This window comes from Danio aesculapii, chromosome 12 (assembly GCF_903798145.1).
Source record: "Danio aesculapii chromosome 12, fDanAes4.1, whole genome shotgun sequence".
Lineage (NCBI taxonomy): Eukaryota > Metazoa > Chordata > Actinopteri > Cypriniformes > Danionidae > Danio > Danio aesculapii.
The window spans coordinates 33,917,188-33,937,400 of NC_079446.1; the positions used below are offsets into that span (position 1 = coordinate 33,917,188).

Here is a 20,213-nt window from a genome sequence, read left to right on the forward strand (position 1 = left end):
CCCCCGCGAGACAAGGCCGCGGGAAGACATGGCGTTTGACCAAGACCACCAGTGCATCTTGGCCAGTCCTTGTGAAATAGTTTAAATGGTTTTAAACCTCATCTATTGGGAGCTTGGAGAGCGGTTTTGATGGACCACAATAAAAAAAAACCTATATTTTAATTTTAATTTATATGAGTGTTCAAATTAATGTAAGATGGCTATTTCTGAATATTACTATTGAGAGGAATTAAAGGTAGCACTTGAAAAAAATAATACACTACAAACCTGAAATAGCCCTGCATGAACAAAATATTCGGCGTGATCCTCTTGATACTCTGCTCTGCATTCCCTTTAGCTCGGCACGTTTGTTCTCAGATGTAAACATGCTCGTTTTCCAGCCCAACCGTTGTTCAATAGTGCAGACATACGCATATAGTTGGAGAAAATCCACTCAGAAGAATGTCTGTTTGACATGTGCTCTCATGGCTAATAATGGATAAGAGCAGAGAATATTAAGAGTGCCCCGGTTTGGGAGATGACATGTTGTGATAGAATAAAAGTGCTATGTAGGTCTTCAGAGGAAAAATCCCAAGTGTTTACACAATGACCCGCCGAAACGACAGTCATAACAAGGACTCAAAAGGAAGCGCGGCAGTTAACAGCGCTACTCTCTGTTGTTACTGACAGATTCTAAATTGAGTGAAGTTTAAAAGGATACATTTCTGTATTTTGTCAAAAAAGAGAATATTACAAATTCTAAACAGGCTGAATTTAGGCAAGTATTTAGTTTTTAAGTCTGTAGTTGGTTTTTGTGAATAATATTTATGGTTGCACTGTACTTAAAGTAAATAGTTAAATCTGTACTTCTAGTACACACAAGTGAATCTTAGAAAATACTCTGTTATATAAGGTAACTACATGGGTTATGGTTAGGTTCAGGGTTAAGGTTAGTCATAGTACCTAGTTATTACTCAGTTTATGTAATGACTATACATAATATGTGTGTAAGAAATGTGACTGTAAAATAAAGTGCTACCAATTTCAACAAATAGGGGCGCAGCTATGAGGGGTATAGGGGGGAGCTAGGACAATTCTAAGGACCCACGCTGTTTTGGGGCCCCCAGAGATACTATTAGGGGCCTACTGGATGCCCCAAACCTTTCCAACCTGCCCCTGCCGTCCCCCCCGCTCTTCACTTTCGTCCGCGAAACCACCCCACACAACACTTCCCCCTTCCATGTTCAGCCACGGCCAGCGTTGCCACTGTTCAGAAAGACAAGTTTTGACTTGTCTTAAAAAAAAGAAATACAGGAAATGAGATGATTATAGAATTCAACAATAGAAGTAAATGCGGCAGATTTTGGAAGATTTTAAAGGTGCTGTATGTAAGTTTTTGACTCTTCTAAAGCATAAAAATACCATAATATGTTTGCAGATATTTAAGAAACATGCTAAGTGAACATTCTTTCTTATCTGAAAAACAATGCTAAAGTCAGTTATTCTGCTTTGAAAATAAGTGTTACATGCTTCAACGCTGTCTTTGTTTTGACCTCGGGTTGCGTTGGTGGAAAACCGCATATTTCATTCATTTATTCAGAAAGGCTCTCAAAGCATGCGCCCGTGACTGAAATGCGTCCTCCGGTGGACAGTAGCAGACTCCGAAATGAGACGCAGATTCAGAGTTCCACATGATGTGGTTATTAATTAGCAAATAATATATATACTACAAACGTAAACATTATGTGAGCAGGTTACATTGTAAGCCCGTGTCCTAACAACAGCTACCTGACGAGATTTGCAGTGATAAGCAATTTGGCTGTTTGCACCAGCCGAAACAGGACAGAAATTTAAATACAACCATTCAGAAGCACAGAATATTGCACCCACTCATGAAATGGCAAGGTTTATAATCTAATTAATACATATTAAACCTCTTTAAAATTATTAAATGTACATGCTGAACCACTAATATGTGTTTACTAAAGTTTATTTTAGTATCAAGATCTGAGGTAAACTATCTGCTGCTGCTTTCAGTAGTATGGCAATAAATGTCATGTGAAATGGCGTTCAAACTCGCATTGTTAGCATTTAACACTGAATAAAGCACATGAGGTGTACCTGAGGTTTTCTGTTGTTCAGCTGCAAGAAATAGAAACCGTTTCTAATTAATTTGAGATGGTGTTGGCTATAACAAAACCTCCTTTTAATATGGAAAACATTATCTCTGTTGCTTATCGTTGCTTTTATATAGAACACGACTTAAGTCAGCCTTGGATTCGATTGTCAGACCCGCTCCTCAACCTGGAAATCTTCGCTTGCGTATGTTTTGATCCAGGAATGTAATACCTAGTTCAACCACTGGGTGTTAAACTTACATACTGCACCTTTAAAAGAAATGTAGATTTTTTTTTAAGTAAAAGGCATGACTTTCTTTAATTTGTCTATTAAAATGCTTTGCAATAAAGTCCCTTTAGTTAGTTAGCTAAAACGTGAATTAACATTAACTATGGACGATGCATTTGTTTTTTTTAATTAATTTCCTTAGCTAACAGAGCATGATGCAAACAATGTCAAGGGATTGTGAAGAAAAACAAGAGCTGATTAAGGGTGTAAAAAAAATTAATAAATTTCATAAAGATTAATAACCATATTTGAACTGTTTTTTGAACTGAAAAAACATAATTTCATTTCCATTTATGCTTTTGGTTTGAGTTTTTGTATACTATATCAGAGACTAGTCCTTGTAGCAATTTAATTAATGACAAGTGAACAAATAATGACAGTAGCTACTGTAATTCCCTTTTTATTACTGGAAATTACTTGAGTAGGTTTTTGTTGTCACATTTTAAACACATTTAGTAATAAATTGATCTAGTTATAGTAAGCAGTTTATTGTACATGCACTTATTGTTTACGTACTTCTGAAATACTTCCAAAATTTGGAATTGGCCCAATACCGTATTGTTTTATTTTTTTATTTTTTTCCAAACAAAAGGACAGACATGTCGTCATGAATTTTTGTGGTTGTCAACATAATACCGCAAGTCCTGTTAACTGAGTTTAACGTGCTTAACTTTTATGTCCACTGAGAGGCATCTTACTGGCTGTAGTGCACCAAAGTCTGAACGTTGCTTTAAAAGTGTCCTGCATCAAGAGCGTAAAGGATGATCTGTGCAGACAGAGTGTGTGTCCTGCAACAGTAGTAGAGCGATAGACAGAGACAGAGAGACAGAGAAATGTTATTGCACTGGAAGATGGATGGGAGTCTGGCGCGCGTGCCAGGGGGAGACTCCACATTTCCAGACTGGCTCTGCTCTGGCGGGTGACTGAGTGTGTGTACGTGTGTGTGTGTGTGTGTGAATGAGTTTGGAGGGGGCTACACTGCAGCACACTGTTCAAACTGTTTATGCATACCAGGCTGCTCTGAGTGCCTCTTTGTCATGAGCTGTTTACTTAAACTTATTTTGGGAAAATTCCACATGACTGGACGGGATTTCACCATAAATCATTGAATCTGGAGCTTTGTGTAATGATAACTTCTGTCAGTCATTTAGTCTTCATAAGCCCCCTTTTCTGCTTTGTGTTTTTCCATAGAAGCGACTGACGTTGTGCAGCCTATTGTGTGTGGCTAAAGGTAAGTGTGTGTGTGGGGGTGGGTGGATGGGTGGGTTTGTGGGTGCCAAAGTATTGGAATACTTGATGAATTGAGTGAAAAACCTATGATTGCCATTAACAGTGAGTATTTACTTGAATGCATTTAGTTCTCAAACTGTAGACACAATTGTTTTTAGTACTGGCTATTTCCACTAGATGGCGTTAGTATGTATTGTGTAAAATATGCTGCATTTAAATCAACCGCTAAAGGGAGTCTGAGACCAGCAGTCACTTTTGCTCATTTTAACATTTATAGTAAACATTTTTGTATTAAAAATTTACAAACAATTCTGATAAACATACAATTTTTCATTATAAATTGCATATTAAGCACAATATAAGAGTTAATTGAAAAATATACACACATTTCTGAATATCTTAATACTCAAGCTGCCTTTGACATGAATTTCTTAAATATTAAATATGTAATAACAATATTTTTCTTACTTTTTCTATATAAACATTTCAGAAAATTCGAAAACCTAAATCTTACATCCAGTTCCAAACAACCATCCAGCATAAGTGAAAGTGATTAAGAATAAAAATAAGTGATTGTCCTCTTAAAATGATGTTTGTTTGGAGTCCGCTTTCATCTGGTCTTCATCATCTATGACTTTCGGTCTGTTGGAGAGTCAAGGTAAAGTAAAAAATAAGATTTTGATTGAAAGAAATTGTACTGACAATAATAATAAAGGCTTGATGACACTAATAATGATAACGATAACTGCATTACCATCCACACCAAACTCAATATATATTGTTCTCTTTATAGCAAGCAAGCACTGCAGTCTTGTCTGCTGCTTTAAAAGTGTAAGCTCTTCATAGCAAAATAATTTATAAATTGCTGTTTGTACAATAAAAAAATAGTTGATTTGGGAGTTATTCCAATTACAGTATATTGCTTATCTTAGTAGATGTATTTTTTAGCCTATATTGAATTTTGATATATGGCAATATAAGCAAATTACAAATATGACATACAAGTTCAGTGTTTGGATTTTTACATATATAAATAGCATGCCATATATGTAATATACATTTTAAAATATTGCAGAACAAATGGCCATTTACATATATATTCAACCATTGATTTATATATACGCACGCACGCACACACACACACACACACACACACACACACACACACACACACACACACACACACACACAAACAAACACACACACACACATAACAGTTCTGTCTGGTTCTTGATTGGCTTATAGCTGTGAGATATTCTGCATATAACAGCACTCGTCCAGCCTCTTAACCCTTCACCCTTGTGTATAGCTGCTGTTGGGCAACATAATGTACTTTTTTGAGGCTTTTTTTTAGTTGAGAATGTAGTTGTTTAGATTGCAACTATACAGTTTATTCATAAGGATAGTGCCTATTTTAAAATATTTATAATTTCAGAGCATCGGAGTCAGTGCATCAGCCACCATCAGCCTGTCTGAGCAGGCCAAAGAAAGTGATGGTTGATATTCCGCCACAAGATGGCGACAGAGACTGCATAATAAGTCCTCTGGGGAGAAAAACATCAGTTTTTCAGTGTACGTTTCAAACTACAGCTGAACAAATCAATATAAATCGGGTAAGTGACATTCTAAGTCGATCTCTCTCTTTTGTATTATGTAGTGCTGTATTTATATCACAGAAACTGGTAGTGTTTGCTTCGGCTTTTTTAGGGTTAATTATTGTGATATCCTGATCGCTATAGAGAAATACTGGGAAATCTCTGTAGATTGACATAGTTTCATGCCGTTCAGACTTATAATCTTAAATTGTGAGCAAAAATTACCTATTTTATCATCACTTTAGACATTATGCTAGAGAATTATTCAAATATTAGCTCTAAAATGAAGTTTGTGGAGTAGCAACGGTTGCTGCTGTTCTGATGTCAGCTCCAGATGTAAATGAGTGGCAGAAGAAAGTAGTTCCTCGTACAAAAGGATTTTGAGACTCTTCGTGCTTGATTTAAATTTTATACACACGATTATGCTGTCGAACTGTTGTATAAACGCAATATCACACTCGTAGCAGTGCGATATGGCTGTATATCGGCCTGTTGCCTTGAGCCAACGTATACCTCCCACCAATGCCGATATACAGCACTATTGCAGTGTTACTTGTGTGATATTGCTCATATGTATGCTATATATGCTATATATATATATGCTCATATATAGCATATATATATTTGTGGTTTCAGTTGGTTGAAAAAAATATATGGAAAGGAATTTTTTTTTGCAATATTTTGAAATATACAGTATGTAGCATACTGTCTATGACATATTTTATATGTAAAATCCAAACATGTACTTGTATGGAATTTCTATCAAAAAAATTTTTTCAGCCTCCTTTCTTTATGTTGAGATATTATACTTTAAAGACCTAGAAAAGGACTTATTTATTACTGAATTACTGAACATACACACATGAGTCTGATAAAAATACTTATTTTAGAGAAAAATTTTAGATGGCATTTAGAGTTTCTTTAGTAGTTTTTGCATCTAAACTCTTCATATATTGTTATATATCAGAGTTCTATTCTATTCCCAAATCTATCATATTTATCAATGTAATATTTAGCAATTACAATTATATAACGTAATCATAACAGTTTTTATCTTTGGTGTGAACAAGACTTTTGTCTTCATGTATGTCTAAGCTGTACCTTTGATTCACTTTGCGTCTTTTATGCACGTTGTAGGATGTAACGACCACAAACGCAAGCAATAAAAATCCAGCCACAGCACCAAGACCAATGAACACGTTCCGAAGACTCGACTCTGGACCATCTGTAAGGGAAAAAAAATATTGATTATCTCTAAGTTGTGTAATTCGTGATAAGACAATGATAGAGTTGATGTTAATAGTTCATGAGGTGTTGCAGTGAAGGACAGGGTAATCTTTCCCTATGCAGGTTTTTATCGATTTGCTGACAAAGCAATTTTATTTGTTTCAATAGTGCAATTTTTAAGCTTACGTAAAGAGTTTTATCAAGATAGCTATCGAGATACCAGATCTGATGAGTATCATAATATGTTGTCTTATAACATCAAGATAGATAACAGAGATTGTGTTTGATTTTATATTGCAGTTGATTGCAAGTACAGTACAGTAAGCTAGGATCATATTTTAGGGAACACGTCACAGCAGAAAGTCTATAGTATCATTTAATCTCTTAAAGCAACACAAATATTGTTTCCTTCTTTAAATCCCTGACTTCTTAGATATTAAATAACTGAAATGTTTGATTTAGTTAATCAAATATTTGAGCAGATTTTTTGTCACCTCCTCCAGAATCACATGCCTCTCCATTGGATTTCAGCATGTGTCGGGTGTTTTCCAGTGACCCGTCATTGATTTCTGGTTTTATCCCAAGCAAGTGACACATTAGAGGGTAAACGTTGACTGTCTCGAATGGTCCAACCAACAAGTTCCTGTGAAAATCTGGTCCCACTGCCCTGAAGAAAGGCTTCATGTCCATGACTTCATTGTCATAGCCATGTTCTCCTTTATTGTTCTGGAATACGTAGAACTGGAAGATCATTCAGAAAAGAGATTTTAGAAATGGTCACATACTTTATAATGCTTATCATTTATATTTATTATATCTATAATAGGAGTTTACCCCATTGATGACATATCCTGGGTCTGCATAGAGGATGATGGGAAGGAGGCGAGGATGTTTGGAGTAATGCAGTCGAGCAGGCATGTCTTCTTTCTTATAAACATTAAGGTGTGGATGGCCTCCTTTCAAGGCATTATAAACCTTGTCAAGCATCCCTTCTTTGGGCAACAGCATCCCAAAAGGCCCATAGTCCACCATGTGAAATTTCAGATCTTTCAAAGAGAATCCTGGGATGTCGGTGAGGACTATTTCTTTGACTTGGTCTCCTTTGAACACGGTGCTCATTCCGTGGTCAGCTGTGATGATGATGTTCAGATGATCACTGAGCCCCAGCTTCTCAGCAGTTTCTCGTATGTAGCCCACAGTTCGGTCCACTTTCTTGACCGCCTCACGTCGCTCAGGTGAATCAGGGCCGTATTTGTGACCAGTTGAATCCGGGTCACCAAAATACAAAGTTACAAAGTCTAAGTCTTGATCTTTAAACCACTCTTTTATGACTTTATCTACCTTTTCCATCCATGATGTCTCATTTGTGTGATCATAAAACCTTGGTTCTACCTCCCCTACTTTGATTTTTTCATTCTGGTATTTGGCTGCAGTGCCAGGGAAGTGTAAGGATCCTGTTTTAAGACCCTAAAAAAGAGCACATTTTTAAGTCAGTGTACAGTATATTCAAATTAATGCAAATAACTATTATAAGCCCTAGTATACTTTGCTATAGTGAACTTTCTGCAAAAACAAAATTTTAATTTCTATTTAATTTTAATTTAATTTCTATAAACTTAAATTTCTATTGATCTGTGGCACCTATGTAATATGGTAAGGCTTTGCCTTCTTTGAGGTAAGAATTTTGTCCAGTTTCATTCCTTATGTTGAGTCTTTTTGTTTTGCATTTATTCAGTTTAGAAAACATTCATTCATTCATTTTCCTTCTGCTTACTCCCTTATTCATCAGTAGTCGCCACAGCAGAATGAACTGCCAATTATTCCAGGATATGTTTTACGCAGCAGTTGCCATTTCATCTGCAACCCAGTATTGGGAAACACCCATACACTCTCACATTCACACACGCACACACACTCATACACTAAGGGCAATTTAGTTTATTCAATTCACCTATACTGCATGTCTTTGTACTGTGGGGTAAACTGGAGCACCCGGAGGAAACCCATGCCAACACGAGGAGAACATGCAAACTCCAAACAGAAATGCCAACTGTGCTTGCCGGGACTCGAATCAGCGACCTTCTTGCTGTGAGGCGACAGTGTTACCCACTGAGCCACCGTGCCGCCCCATTTGGAAAACATGAAATATGTATTTCATATTCAGTTAAACATCACTGCTATATCACTGCTCAGATATTTCCAACTTTTTTGTAGAGAACACACTCTCTCCTCTTCATTATGCATGCACCAGACACTTTCTTATCAACACTCAAGGTTGTGTAACTCACGCAGGTGAGTAAGTTTGACAAACCACCTGTATGCGACAGTCGTTTCTTCTCCATATGCATCAGACACCTTATCTTATTGTCTTATATTACACCTTGTAATTATCTTACTTACTACACACTACTTTCTCCTTTCTGTATGCTTGGAGGGAGGAAGATAAAAACAAATGTAACATATTTAATTTAACTTTGACTTATCATAGCATTTACAGTTGAAATCAGAATTACTAAACCCCCTTTGATTTTTTTTTTCTTCTTTAAAGATTTCCCAAATGATGTTTTACAGAGCAAGAAAATTTTCACAGTATGTCTGATAATAGTTTTTCTTCTGGAGAAAGTTTCTTATTTTATTTCGGCTATAATAAACAAAGTTTTACATTTTTTAAAAACCATTTTAAGGTCAAAATCATTAGCCTTTTTAAGCTATATTTTTTTCCGATAGTCTAGAATAGATCGAACAAACCATCGTTATACAATAACTTGCCTAATTACCCTATCTTGTCTAGTTAAAATAATAAACCTAGTTAAGCCTTTAAATGTCACTTTAAGCTGTATAGAAGTGTCTTGAAAAATATCTAATAAACTATTATTTACTGTTATAATGGCAAAGATAAAATGAATCAGTTATTAGAAATGAGTTATTAAAACTATTATGTTTAGAAATGTGTTGAAAAAATATTTTCTCCGTTAAACAGAAATAAATGGGGCTAATAATTCTGACTTCAACTGTATATACTGCTGCTCTCTGATGATATGAAGAGCTTCTTTTATGCTCATTTGTAGGTCGTTCTGGATAAAAGCATCTGCTAAATGAATAAATGTAAATGTTCTTTCTTTTTACTCCTAAATGAAGAAAGGAAATACTGTATGGCCATAAGAGAAAATTTGTACCCATGATAGATGGTCCATAAACCAGTTCTGTTGTCAATGTGCTTTCCAGGAATGTAAGTATAATATTATAATTTCAAATAACAATTTTCTTCTTTTGTTTTTGAACTTTGAGAGATGAATCCTTGCACTAAATCTTTTGTAATTGTAATGGTTTGAGATGTACCTGTCGTTGAGCCGTGATCCAAATGGGTAGACTTCCATTATCCCAGTAATCATTCACAAACTGCGTCATGTAGTATTGTTTCTTTTCCTGAGTAGTTGTGTTAAACCAGTTGTTATGAATAACACCATGGTTCTCAATGTACCTTCCTAAGAAAAACAACAACATATTTTTTTCAGCGTTACTCATTTTTCCACTAAGACTTTCCCGGAATATTACATATGAGTGCATACATTTGGCAGTCCCATATGAAAGTTAATTTACTTTGCATTCAAGTCTATTTATTTTGCAATTCACACATTCCCTTTAATATCAAACATCTGACTTTGGCATTGCTATCATTCCATTTTGAAATATGATTATTTTAAAACTGCAAATCCATTTGGTTATTCATTGACTCTGTATTTACAATATATAAAGTCACCCTAAAATACTTATACATTTAAGCTACGTTTAAAAACATTACAATTATTTGCATTAGATAAAAAATCATCAAAGCAAGTGGTCTAAATTTTTCTCAGAACTAACTCTTTATTAGACTGTGGTGCTATACTGTACATTTTACAATTTATCATTCAATTTAGATTGAAAGGACATGCAAGCAAATTGCCTTCTATAATGCTTCAAGTACATTATTTTGGAAAATATGATTATGAAATAATGTTTCATTGTCATTCATACGGTAGTATGAGATGTATTTATGTATTAATGAAACAACGTACTTAATATGACATGTACTTATCAAAATAATGAGTAAGTCTTAATACTAAATGTGATTTATATTTTAATTTATAAAGAAATGAATGACAAATTGGTAAATCCGGGTGTTTTGAAGAATGGTGCCAAAGTATAAACATTTAAAATGACATTCATTAATATTTTAGGACCAAATAGTCTTAAATAGTCTTTTAGTATGTCATCAGTTAATGTCTACACTAAATATGCCTGTCAAGCTTTTTTTTGGTATATAAATCGTTACACTCAGTGACATGGCAAAAATACTACAATATATTCTTGCTTAGAAATGAAGTAAAACTGAAAACAGGTCACATTATTGTGTATGAAGAATTTTTTTTAATTTCATATCCTTTTTTTTTCATTTCGAATGGCACATACATTCTTAAAATATTATGAAACATCCATTAGTCTAATTAAGAACAACTGTAACTCAGTACACAGTAGGTATAGCATCTGCACATTTGGAGGGTTGCATTTATCATTGTTTGATCTAAAACTTGCATTTTTATGGTCGCTATATATTATATATCTACTTTAAATTACTAAAATATGGCTGTTTTCCCTTTCTCCTTACCAGACAAGAGGGTGAAGTGTGAAGGACTGGTGATGGTCAGGAAAGGTGGAGTGACATATGCTGCTTTGACTCCATCCACAGCCATCTTATCCAGATTTGGGGTGTCCACATCTCGGTCGTAGTCCCACCTGAACCCATCAAAGCTGATTAGAAGCAGTTTGTTTCTTCCTCTGGTGCAGCGATCTCTGGTAGGAGCAGAGAGAGATGCTGGGAATACAAGCAGCAAAATACTCAGTGCCAGTAACATGACAGGTATTCCACTCCAGATGCTTCTGATGTAAAAGTTTAGATTTTCTCTGGAGGCTTTGAAGGTTGTTCCTGATCTAACGGTCTCAGCTTTTAACTGGTCCTTTTGTCTGTGGTCTTTGCCATCCCATAAATTACACATTATTGATGTTTATGAGAAGAATTACATTATCTTATGTTATCTTATCAAGTTTCTTATCAGGAACTATGGGACAAAAGCAATTCCGCAGCTTATTTCTGAGTAATTTTTCCAAGATTTACGACTTGCTTGTAAAACGGAACTTGGTATTTTTATATCAAGGTTGAATCGTGTGAAGGTAAGAGATAAGTATCTAAGCAGTCATTACTTTCACATTGCCTAATTGAGTTATGTAGCAATTATAACAGCAAAAAACAAAGCATTTGGACTTTATCAATCAGACAGTGCTTCTAAAGGTTAAACAGTTAAACCAGTGTTAACTAGCTTAGACGCTCATGCTGGCCTTTTCAGCAAAGAATCTATGTTAATATATGCATGATCATGCAGAACAAAAGGTTTTTCTATTGCTTATACCCACACACTATTTTTGCATGTTTTTTTAATATTATTTCATTCTGAAATTATGCACATTTGAAATTGTAAAAATGTGGTCCTAGGAAATGCATATGTCACGAATATGTTAATGCACCCGAGTGCTAGTTTCGTGTTCCTAATCTAGTTTAGTGTAATTCTCTAAATCTTCAGACCTGCACAGCAATTTGGATGAATTTTGCATGATTTAAAAACACTGCTTAAGTTGCACTCTTGAGGTCGATGTTAAACACTACAATCACAATGCCATTGAGTTCAAGGCCAGTTCATGGCGTTCTTATGTATTGTTTTGGGTTTTTGTTAGCATTTTTTTTTATCTGCAGCTTCTGTTGAACTTCAGTTGTGAATGAGTTCCTGATTATAGAATAATAGCTTTGATCATTCATGGTGGATCAGTATAACATCATATAAACACAATACAATATTCAGCATGATATAACATTAATATAATGCACATAACATTACTTTTACAGGTCATTTGATTTAAGAATTTCAGACAGCCACCCTTTTTGGCAACAAGACGTTTATAAACACATATTCACTGACAGTATTTCATTTATGTGTCAACATATTTGGAGGATAAATATTGTAATAAGCTAATAAGCTATTCAAAAAAGCTAACTACAACAATCAGTTGTTTCATTAACAAGATCTTAGACTTACAAACTTGCAGCCCTCTTTCTGTATTATTCAGACCGCAACACAGTTATTACCAAGCACCCAACAGTTTTTAGACCTACAGTAACTGAGGGTCTGAACACCATTGACAGACATTCTTTCTGACTTCTTGTTTTATTGTAATGGGGTATATGCACAAGGACTTCTAATTTTCAGTGAGCCAGCTCAATCGTGTCCGGTGAACTGTCATGCCTTTACAAAATCTCCACATTTAAGATCTGTGCATTAAAAAATCAGTGATCTACACTGCTTGATTGATATACAATATAAAGAGTCTCAGAATGGACAAGAAGCACTGAATTGAATTCTATTGATCTGCAACGTGTCTTTAAAATATGGAAATTTATGTTCATCACAGTATTTTTAATTGTACTTTCTGTGATTGCCTGCTGCCCCTGAGGGTGTTTGCATTAAATGGTCTTTCATCATATTTTACAACTGAACAACTAAATGAATGCTTAAGTCTATTTAACTAATGATACTTTACTACATTACATCATCGATGCTGTAAATGGAACCTTATGAATTTAAAATAGTTACATTAACCTTTCACTGGAAGTTTATCAGTGGCTGAAAAACACTAGCTGTGCAAAAACAGCTAGTATCGCCACTGGCTTGCTTGGTTTTGGGACTTGTGGAGCTGCGCATCAATGGATTTGCTCTTCAATGTTTGGAATTTCAGAAAATTAAACCACACTGAACTGAACTAAACTGAACTTCAACTCTGAAAACTGGACTGACACAGTTTCAATTTACTAGAACTTCTATGTTAAGCTGCTTTGACACAATCTACAATGTAAAAGCGCTATAGAAATAAAGATGAGTTAAGTTGAGATGAATTGAACATAAAGTTGGTGGTTCATTCCGCTGTGGCGACCTCGGATTAATAAAGGGACTAAGCCGAAAAGAAAATGAATGAAAGAATGAATTGAATATACTCCATTTAATGGTTTAAACCATTAAAATAAGACTCAACACACATTTCAATTTATAATGCAGTTTATAATGGCATATTTTCATATACAACCAATGTGAAACCATTCTCCATATGATATTAGAATTTTCAAAAGTATTATAGCTTTGTTAGAAAATCTCCAGTTGTAAAAACAGTTTATTATATTTTGACCTTAAAAAAAATCATCCACTTAGAATGATGTTTGTTTGGAGTCACTTTTCATCTCATCTTCATATCCTCTCTCTTTTTCCCTGTTGGAGAATAAAGATAAAAAACAGATCAGATTTTCTGAAAAGGAAAGAAACTGTCCCAAAAAATAATGTGTTAATCTAGCTTTGTGCCCTACTTTGAATAAAGTTTGTGCTTTTTATATCCGCTGTAGGATGTGACAACCACAAATGCAAGAAATACAAATCAACAACAACAGCAGCAAGGCCAATAAAAACATTTTGAAGACTTGACTTTGGATCGTCTGTAGGAAAAAAAGCAATAAATAAAACATATTGTTTGATGTGAATGTTGTGTAATTTAAGATAAGATGGTTTGAACTGGTTCATACTGTATGTTAATATAGTTAATTATAAAGGTTGAAGAGCAGCGTCTACTGCACATCTTATCAAGTTAAGTCTCAAGGGTAACTCAAGGTTCACATGTGGGCAACTTATAATTTGTTTTATATTATATTTATATTATATAGACAATGGGTGAAATGTTGCCTTGATATTTTAATATGAACCTTGAACAAATCATTTAACTGTCTTTTATAAAATTTGGAAACACCTGATATGTGCATTCAAATGGATCTATTGTACCTCCTAAATCACACGTGTTGGATTTCAGCATGTGTCGAGTGTTTTCCAGTGACCCATCGTTGATTTCTGGTGTTATCCCAATCAAGTGGCACATTAGAGGGTAAACGTTGACTGTCTCGAATGGTCCAACCAACAAGTTCTGGTGAAAATCTGGTCCCACTGCCCTGAAGAAAGGCTTCATGTCCATGACTTCATTGTCATAGCCATGTTCTCCTTTATTGTTCTGAAGTGGATAAAACTAGAAGAATGTTTAAAAAACAGAAGAATGTTTAAAACACAAAATCACATGAAATGTAGTGTTTTTTTTTATGTTCTTATGTTTTATTGTGGCTTTTTTAGGTATTTACCCCACTAATGACATATCCTGGGTCTGCATAAAGGATGATGGGAAGGAGGCGAGGATGTTTGGAGTAATGCAGTCGAGCAGGCATGTCTTCTTTCTTATAAACGTGAAGGTTTGGATGGCCTCCTTTCAAGGCATAATAAACCTTGTCAAGCATCCCTTCTTTGGGCAACAGCATTGCAGTCGGTCCATAGTCCAACAGGTGGAACTGCAGATCTTTGTAAGAGAACCCTGGGATGTCGGTGAGGACTATTTCTTTGACTTGGTCTCCCTTGAACACGGTGCTCATTCCATGGTCAGCTGTGATGATGATGTTCAGATGATCACTAAGCCCGAGATTCTCAGCAGTTTCTCGTATGTAGCCCACAGTTCGGTCCACTTTCTTGACCGCCTCACGTCGCTCAGGTGAATCAGGGCCGTGTTTGTGGCCAGTTTCATCCGGGTCACCAAAATACAAAGTTACAAAGTCTAAGTCTTGATCCTTAAACCAGTCTTTCATGACTTTATCTACATTCTCTTTCCATGCTGTCTCATTGGTATAGTCATAGGCTCTTGGTTCTACCTCCCTCTCTTGAACGATTTCATTCTGGTAAGTTGCTGCAGTTCCAGGGAAGTGCAAGGACCCTGTTTTAAGACCCTAAGGGGGGACACGGATTTATAACCCAAGTACTGTTTATGTATATCTCTTTCAAGTTTAAAATTGATTAAATGTGACCCTGAAATAGAAAAAACAGTCTTATGTTGCACAGGTATTTTTGCCAAAATAGTCAAAATGCCCCTAAAAATCAATAGAATATTAAGTTAAAATGATGTTCCATTACCCATTTTGTAAATTTTCGACTGTAAACATATCAATAAGTAATGTTTGTTTAGAACTTTTTATGGCTAAAACTTAATTTGGACAAATTTAAGGTAAAAAAAGGTGAATTTCTCAATGTTTTGAACCATTGGATTGCAGATATTCAAATAGTTGTGTCTCTGCCAATTATGGCTCTGTCCTAAGAAACCATCAATGCAAAATGTATTCCAATTATAAATATGTATAAATCTCACACTGACACTGGTTTTGTGGCCGAGGTGTAACCCCGATCGAACTGGTGACTTTCTGCAAGGGAGGCAGTTGCTCTAACAAGGAGGCTAAAGACCATGGCCTCTAGCGTTTGTCACTAGAGCACCTTTTAGAGGTCAAAGGAGTTTACCTGGACAGCACTTCCATAGCTGGCGTCTGTTACACTCACCCCCCTAAATCTCACTCCCATCCGGGTCATGGCATCAGTGTAACCCCACCAGTCCTACACTACAAAACCTGCTCCAAGCTGGGATCAGACCATCGACTTTCTGAATGGGAGGCTGTTGCTCTAACAAGGAGGCCGAAGACCATGGTGTCTGTCATAGCGTCTGTCACTAGAGCACCTTTTAGAGGTGAGTGAGGTTTACCTGCACAGCACTTCACAGCTGGCTGCTGTTACACTGGGTCACAAATGTAAGTGCAATAACATTGCCAGCTGGTCTTATCTTGCTCTTATTTCAAAGACGCCTTCTAGAGCTTCTGATTAATAATTGATTGACTATGCTTTGAGATGTACCTGTCTCTGAGCCGTGATCCAAATGGGTAGAGTTCCATTATCCCAATATTCATCCACAAACTGCGTCATGTAGTACTCTTTCCTTTGTTGTGTAGTTGTGTTGAACCACACATTGTGAATCACACCATGGTTCTCAATGTACCTTCCTGTGGAGGAAAACAGTTGATCGTTGATTCAATTATTTCTGTAAGTGTATGCATTGTGGTGAATGTCATGCTTTATCATTCGTATTTCAGTGGCAAACATGCTAATGACAAAATAAATGTTTATTTATGATTAATACGATATTGTATTTTATAGTAAACCACCGATACATCAATCAAAATGTAACTGCAATTCATTATTTTAGTATTTAAATATAGTGCAATGATTAACCACAGTACCATAAATATCTTTACTATTGGTTATGATGGATGTAGAGAAATGCATTGTTTACAAGTACAATACTACACCATTTTTAGGGGCAGCATTGTATAAAATAAATAATTTTGATTCATTTAATTTATTCTCCTTACCAGACAAGAGGGTGAAATGTGAAGGACTGGTGATGGTCAGGTAAGGTGGAGTGACATATGCTGCTTTGACTCCATCCACAGCCATCCTATCCAAGTTTGGGGTGTCCACATCTCGGTCGTAATCCCACCTGAACCCATCAAAGCTGATTAGAAGCAGTTTGTTTCTTCCTCTGGTGCAGCGATCTGTGGCAGGAGCAGAGAAAGATGCTGGGAATACAAGCAGCAAAATGCTCAGTGCCAGCAACATGACAGGTATTCCACTACTCCGTTTCACACAGAAAAAAATAGCTGTTTTTACGGTCTGATCTTACAGATTTATCAGCTGTCGGCTTCAATTCTTTTGTCTTGGTGCTTTGCCATCAGTTTCTACAGACTTAAGTTCACATTATCATTGAGGTTTATGAGACTGATTGCATGTATGTTTTATCTTGTCTTATCTACAGTCTTATCTAAAGTTATAGAGCAACAACAATCACTCAGCTCTTTTCCTTATTTTTTTTTACAGCTTACAGTATTGAATTAAATGTAGGCTGCATGAAGTCTACAGTATATTTTGTATCTATTTAAGTGTCTAGACAGTCTATTATCTTGTAAAAATGGTTTGGAACAAAATGTAGCATCAGATAATTGTCGTTGTAATCTCCTGATAATCATTGAGACAGTGTTAATGGTGGCATAGTGTTCAAGCTGTAGTGTTCAAGGAAAATGTAACTCCACCCCCAAAAAACAATACTTGAACAGATAGCTTTTATAAAACGTGGGCTAGCAATATAAAAAATAGACTTCTGCCAAACCTCTTCTTTTAATTGTTTAATAAAGTGTGCTTGGTCTTATTTTTGGCTCAGATGTCATTTAAGAGTTTTTAATAAAGATATCCCATCTGTCCTTCCTTGCATAGTTATTTTACCTCATAAAAATGTTAATGTTTTTTTAAAGGTTAGTTTACCCAAAAAATTAACTATTTGTGTATCACGTGTGCAGAAAAGCCTACTCATGCATTTATAATACATTGAACCACTGAAGGCAAATGTTTTTTCTCTGTATTTTTCTAAACACTTGCTGTCTCTTAGATTTAATCTAAAATATCCTAATAAGTATTCAAAAGATGAATGAATGGCCCCAGGGTTTGGATCAACATGAAGGTGAGTAGTTAATAGCATAATTTTCAGTTTTGGGTGAACTAACCCTATTTGGCATCTTGTGCTACATGAGCTTGTCCACCAGAGGGAGATTTTGACTAAGGAAATTTCAGAACTGGGTCTTTATTGAGATTTATTATAGTCAAATGTAAAATTTTATACATCTGTTGATACTGAAGATTTAATTTGTTTAGTAAAATGGACGAAAGCAATAAAGACACATTTACAACCCAAAAAGACACAATCTACAAACATTTGTGTAGTACAAGATCAGTCATCATGATCATGACAGGCTGCAATAATTTTGACTTGCTATGTTGGAAAATTGTATTGTCTCTAAGACCAGCCTCCTTAGAAAACATTGAACAATTAATGTATTATTGTTTTGGATTTAAAGATACGCCTACCGTCAAGTGTTATTTTATAATATTTTCAGCTTATTCATTGATTAATTAATTGAGCTTATCACAGTTCAACATTGCCACTGTCTTTGTTCAGACCCCAGACTGCCTTTTTCAGATCTTTAAAATATCACAGGCTCCACTAGACTTGAAATATGCTTCTGGGTGCATGACTGTGGCTTTTGGGTAATCATGACAGGGACCTCAGAGAAGATTTGACTCCAATGACCTTACGAGCCTCCGGGAAGACCTGGAAAAAAAGCTTTATGAATGAAGCTGTATATACATTCATCTGTCATTTTATTGGTTGCTCAGTGCTTGTCATGGGTCAGGCCCTTTGCCTTCAGAACTTGTTTAATTCCTTGTGGTATAGATTCAACAAGGTGCTGCATCAACCCTTCAAGTTTTTAGTCCTTGCTGACCTGATATCATACACTTCCATGATGAATGGTCTCCCGTAACACCACATCCCAAAGGTTGTGATGAAAATCTGGTTACTCAGGAGGACCTTTGAGTTTAGCCAACCAGCAAAGAACCAACAAGAACCAGCTAAACTACAGTAGATCATAACAAGCAAGAACCAGCTTCAATTAAAAAAAAAAACAGAATCAAAATATACCTTACCAGCATGTATACTGTTTTGTTTTTCCCAGCATGGTATCATGTTCAAGAAACCAAATCTGTGCTTTGTGACCATGCCTTTCCTGTCTAGAAGTATCATCCCAAATTTTAGTCATAAATGAATGGAGATTGTCATGAGGAACAATATGTGATGCCTGTGGCATTTACACAATGCTCAGTTACTATTAGGAGGCCCTACAGTAATCTCCCAAGAACATTTCCCTCACACACCATTACATCACCAGCAGCTTGAACTGTTGAAGGCAGCATAGGGTCAAGCTTTAAATGTTGTTTATGCCAAATTCTGACCTTATCATCCAAATGTTGAAAACAGAAACTGAGACTCATAAGACCAGGCAACCTTTTTCAAAGTTATCTACTTCCAACTTTGGTGAGTAAATTATACAGCTTCGGTTTATTGTTCTTATCTGACAGGAGTGGGACTGGTTTGGTCTTCTGCTGCTATAAGGCTTAATGTAGGCTGTTGCTCAAATATTTTCCAGACCTTGGTTGTAGGGAGTCGCTATCTGAGTAACAGTTATCTTTCTGTCAGATCAAATAGTATGACCATTGTCATCTGATCTTTGGCATCAGTAAAGCATTTTTCCCACAGAACTGCCACTCTTTGGACAGTTTCTCAATTACGGACCATTAATCTTTGTAAACCATAGTAATAGAAATGGTTGTGTTTGAAAAATAAAGCTAAATAACCAGACAGTTCTTGCATCAACAATAATTTTCAACGTATTCTGATAATTTCCCCATACCTTCTTGTACCTACACGCCAAAATGCTTTAAATGGTTGCCATGTGATTGGCTAATTAGATGTTGTTAACGGTTGTATGAAGTAAAGTGAGCAATAGTAAGCGTTTGTTTTACTTATTTCCTACGCCAGTACTGACTGTGGTAGAGATTTCTATTACAGCCACATGATGGCGCCAAACACCTTTTAGTTTTTCCCCCTCATCTCAAAAGTCCTGCAGAAATCATCAGTGTGTGTGTGTGTGTGTGTGTGTGTGTGTGTGTGTGTGTGTGTGTGTGTGTGTGTGTGTGTGTGTGTGTGTGTGTGCGCAGATATCATGAAGAAGGCCTAAAGGTAAGGGTACCTTTGGCTTGTCCACTTCATTATTATGAGGTTATTTTAGGCTATATTGTTTAGAGTTACGCAGGTGAGGAAATGTAATTTTTGGGTGAACTATTTAATTGTTAAACACTTACTGCTATACAGATATAGTTTATTTATTTATTTGGGTATAATCAA

At 35.8% G+C, this 20,213-nt stretch overlaps 2 protein-coding genes across 2 annotated transcripts; both read right to left on the reverse strand.

Annotated features, from left to right (window-relative positions):
- Window positions 1-3,953: 3,953 nt before the first annotated feature.
- LOC130239039 (ectonucleotide pyrophosphatase/phosphodiesterase family member 7-like) lies at window positions 3,954-11,429 on the reverse strand. Its single transcript, XM_056470193.1, has 6 exons — window positions 11,086-11,429; window positions 9,777-9,922; window positions 7,272-7,904; window positions 6,932-7,178; window positions 6,312-6,435; window positions 3,954-4,257 (listed from the first exon to the last, which is right to left on the reverse strand). Exons 1-6 carry the CDS (start codon window positions 11,330-11,332, stop codon window positions 4,197-4,199), a joined length of 1,458 nt encoding a protein of 485 aa, XP_056326168.1. The 5' UTR covers window positions 11,333-11,429; the 3' UTR covers window positions 3,954-4,196.
- A 2,132-nt stretch (window positions 11,430-13,561) lies between these two features.
- Window positions 13,562-17,218, reverse strand: LOC130238530 (ectonucleotide pyrophosphatase/phosphodiesterase family member 7-like). Its single transcript, XM_056469584.1, is given in 7 exon segments — window positions 13,562-13,786; window positions 13,882-13,949; window positions 13,952-14,007; window positions 14,348-14,585; window positions 14,695-15,327; window positions 16,277-16,422; window positions 16,792-17,218. Coding segments are annotated over 7 exon segments (1,449 nt in total). The 5' UTR covers window positions 17,039-17,218; the 3' UTR covers window positions 13,562-13,725.
- Between the last annotated feature and the right edge of the window lie 2,995 nt (window positions 17,219-20,213).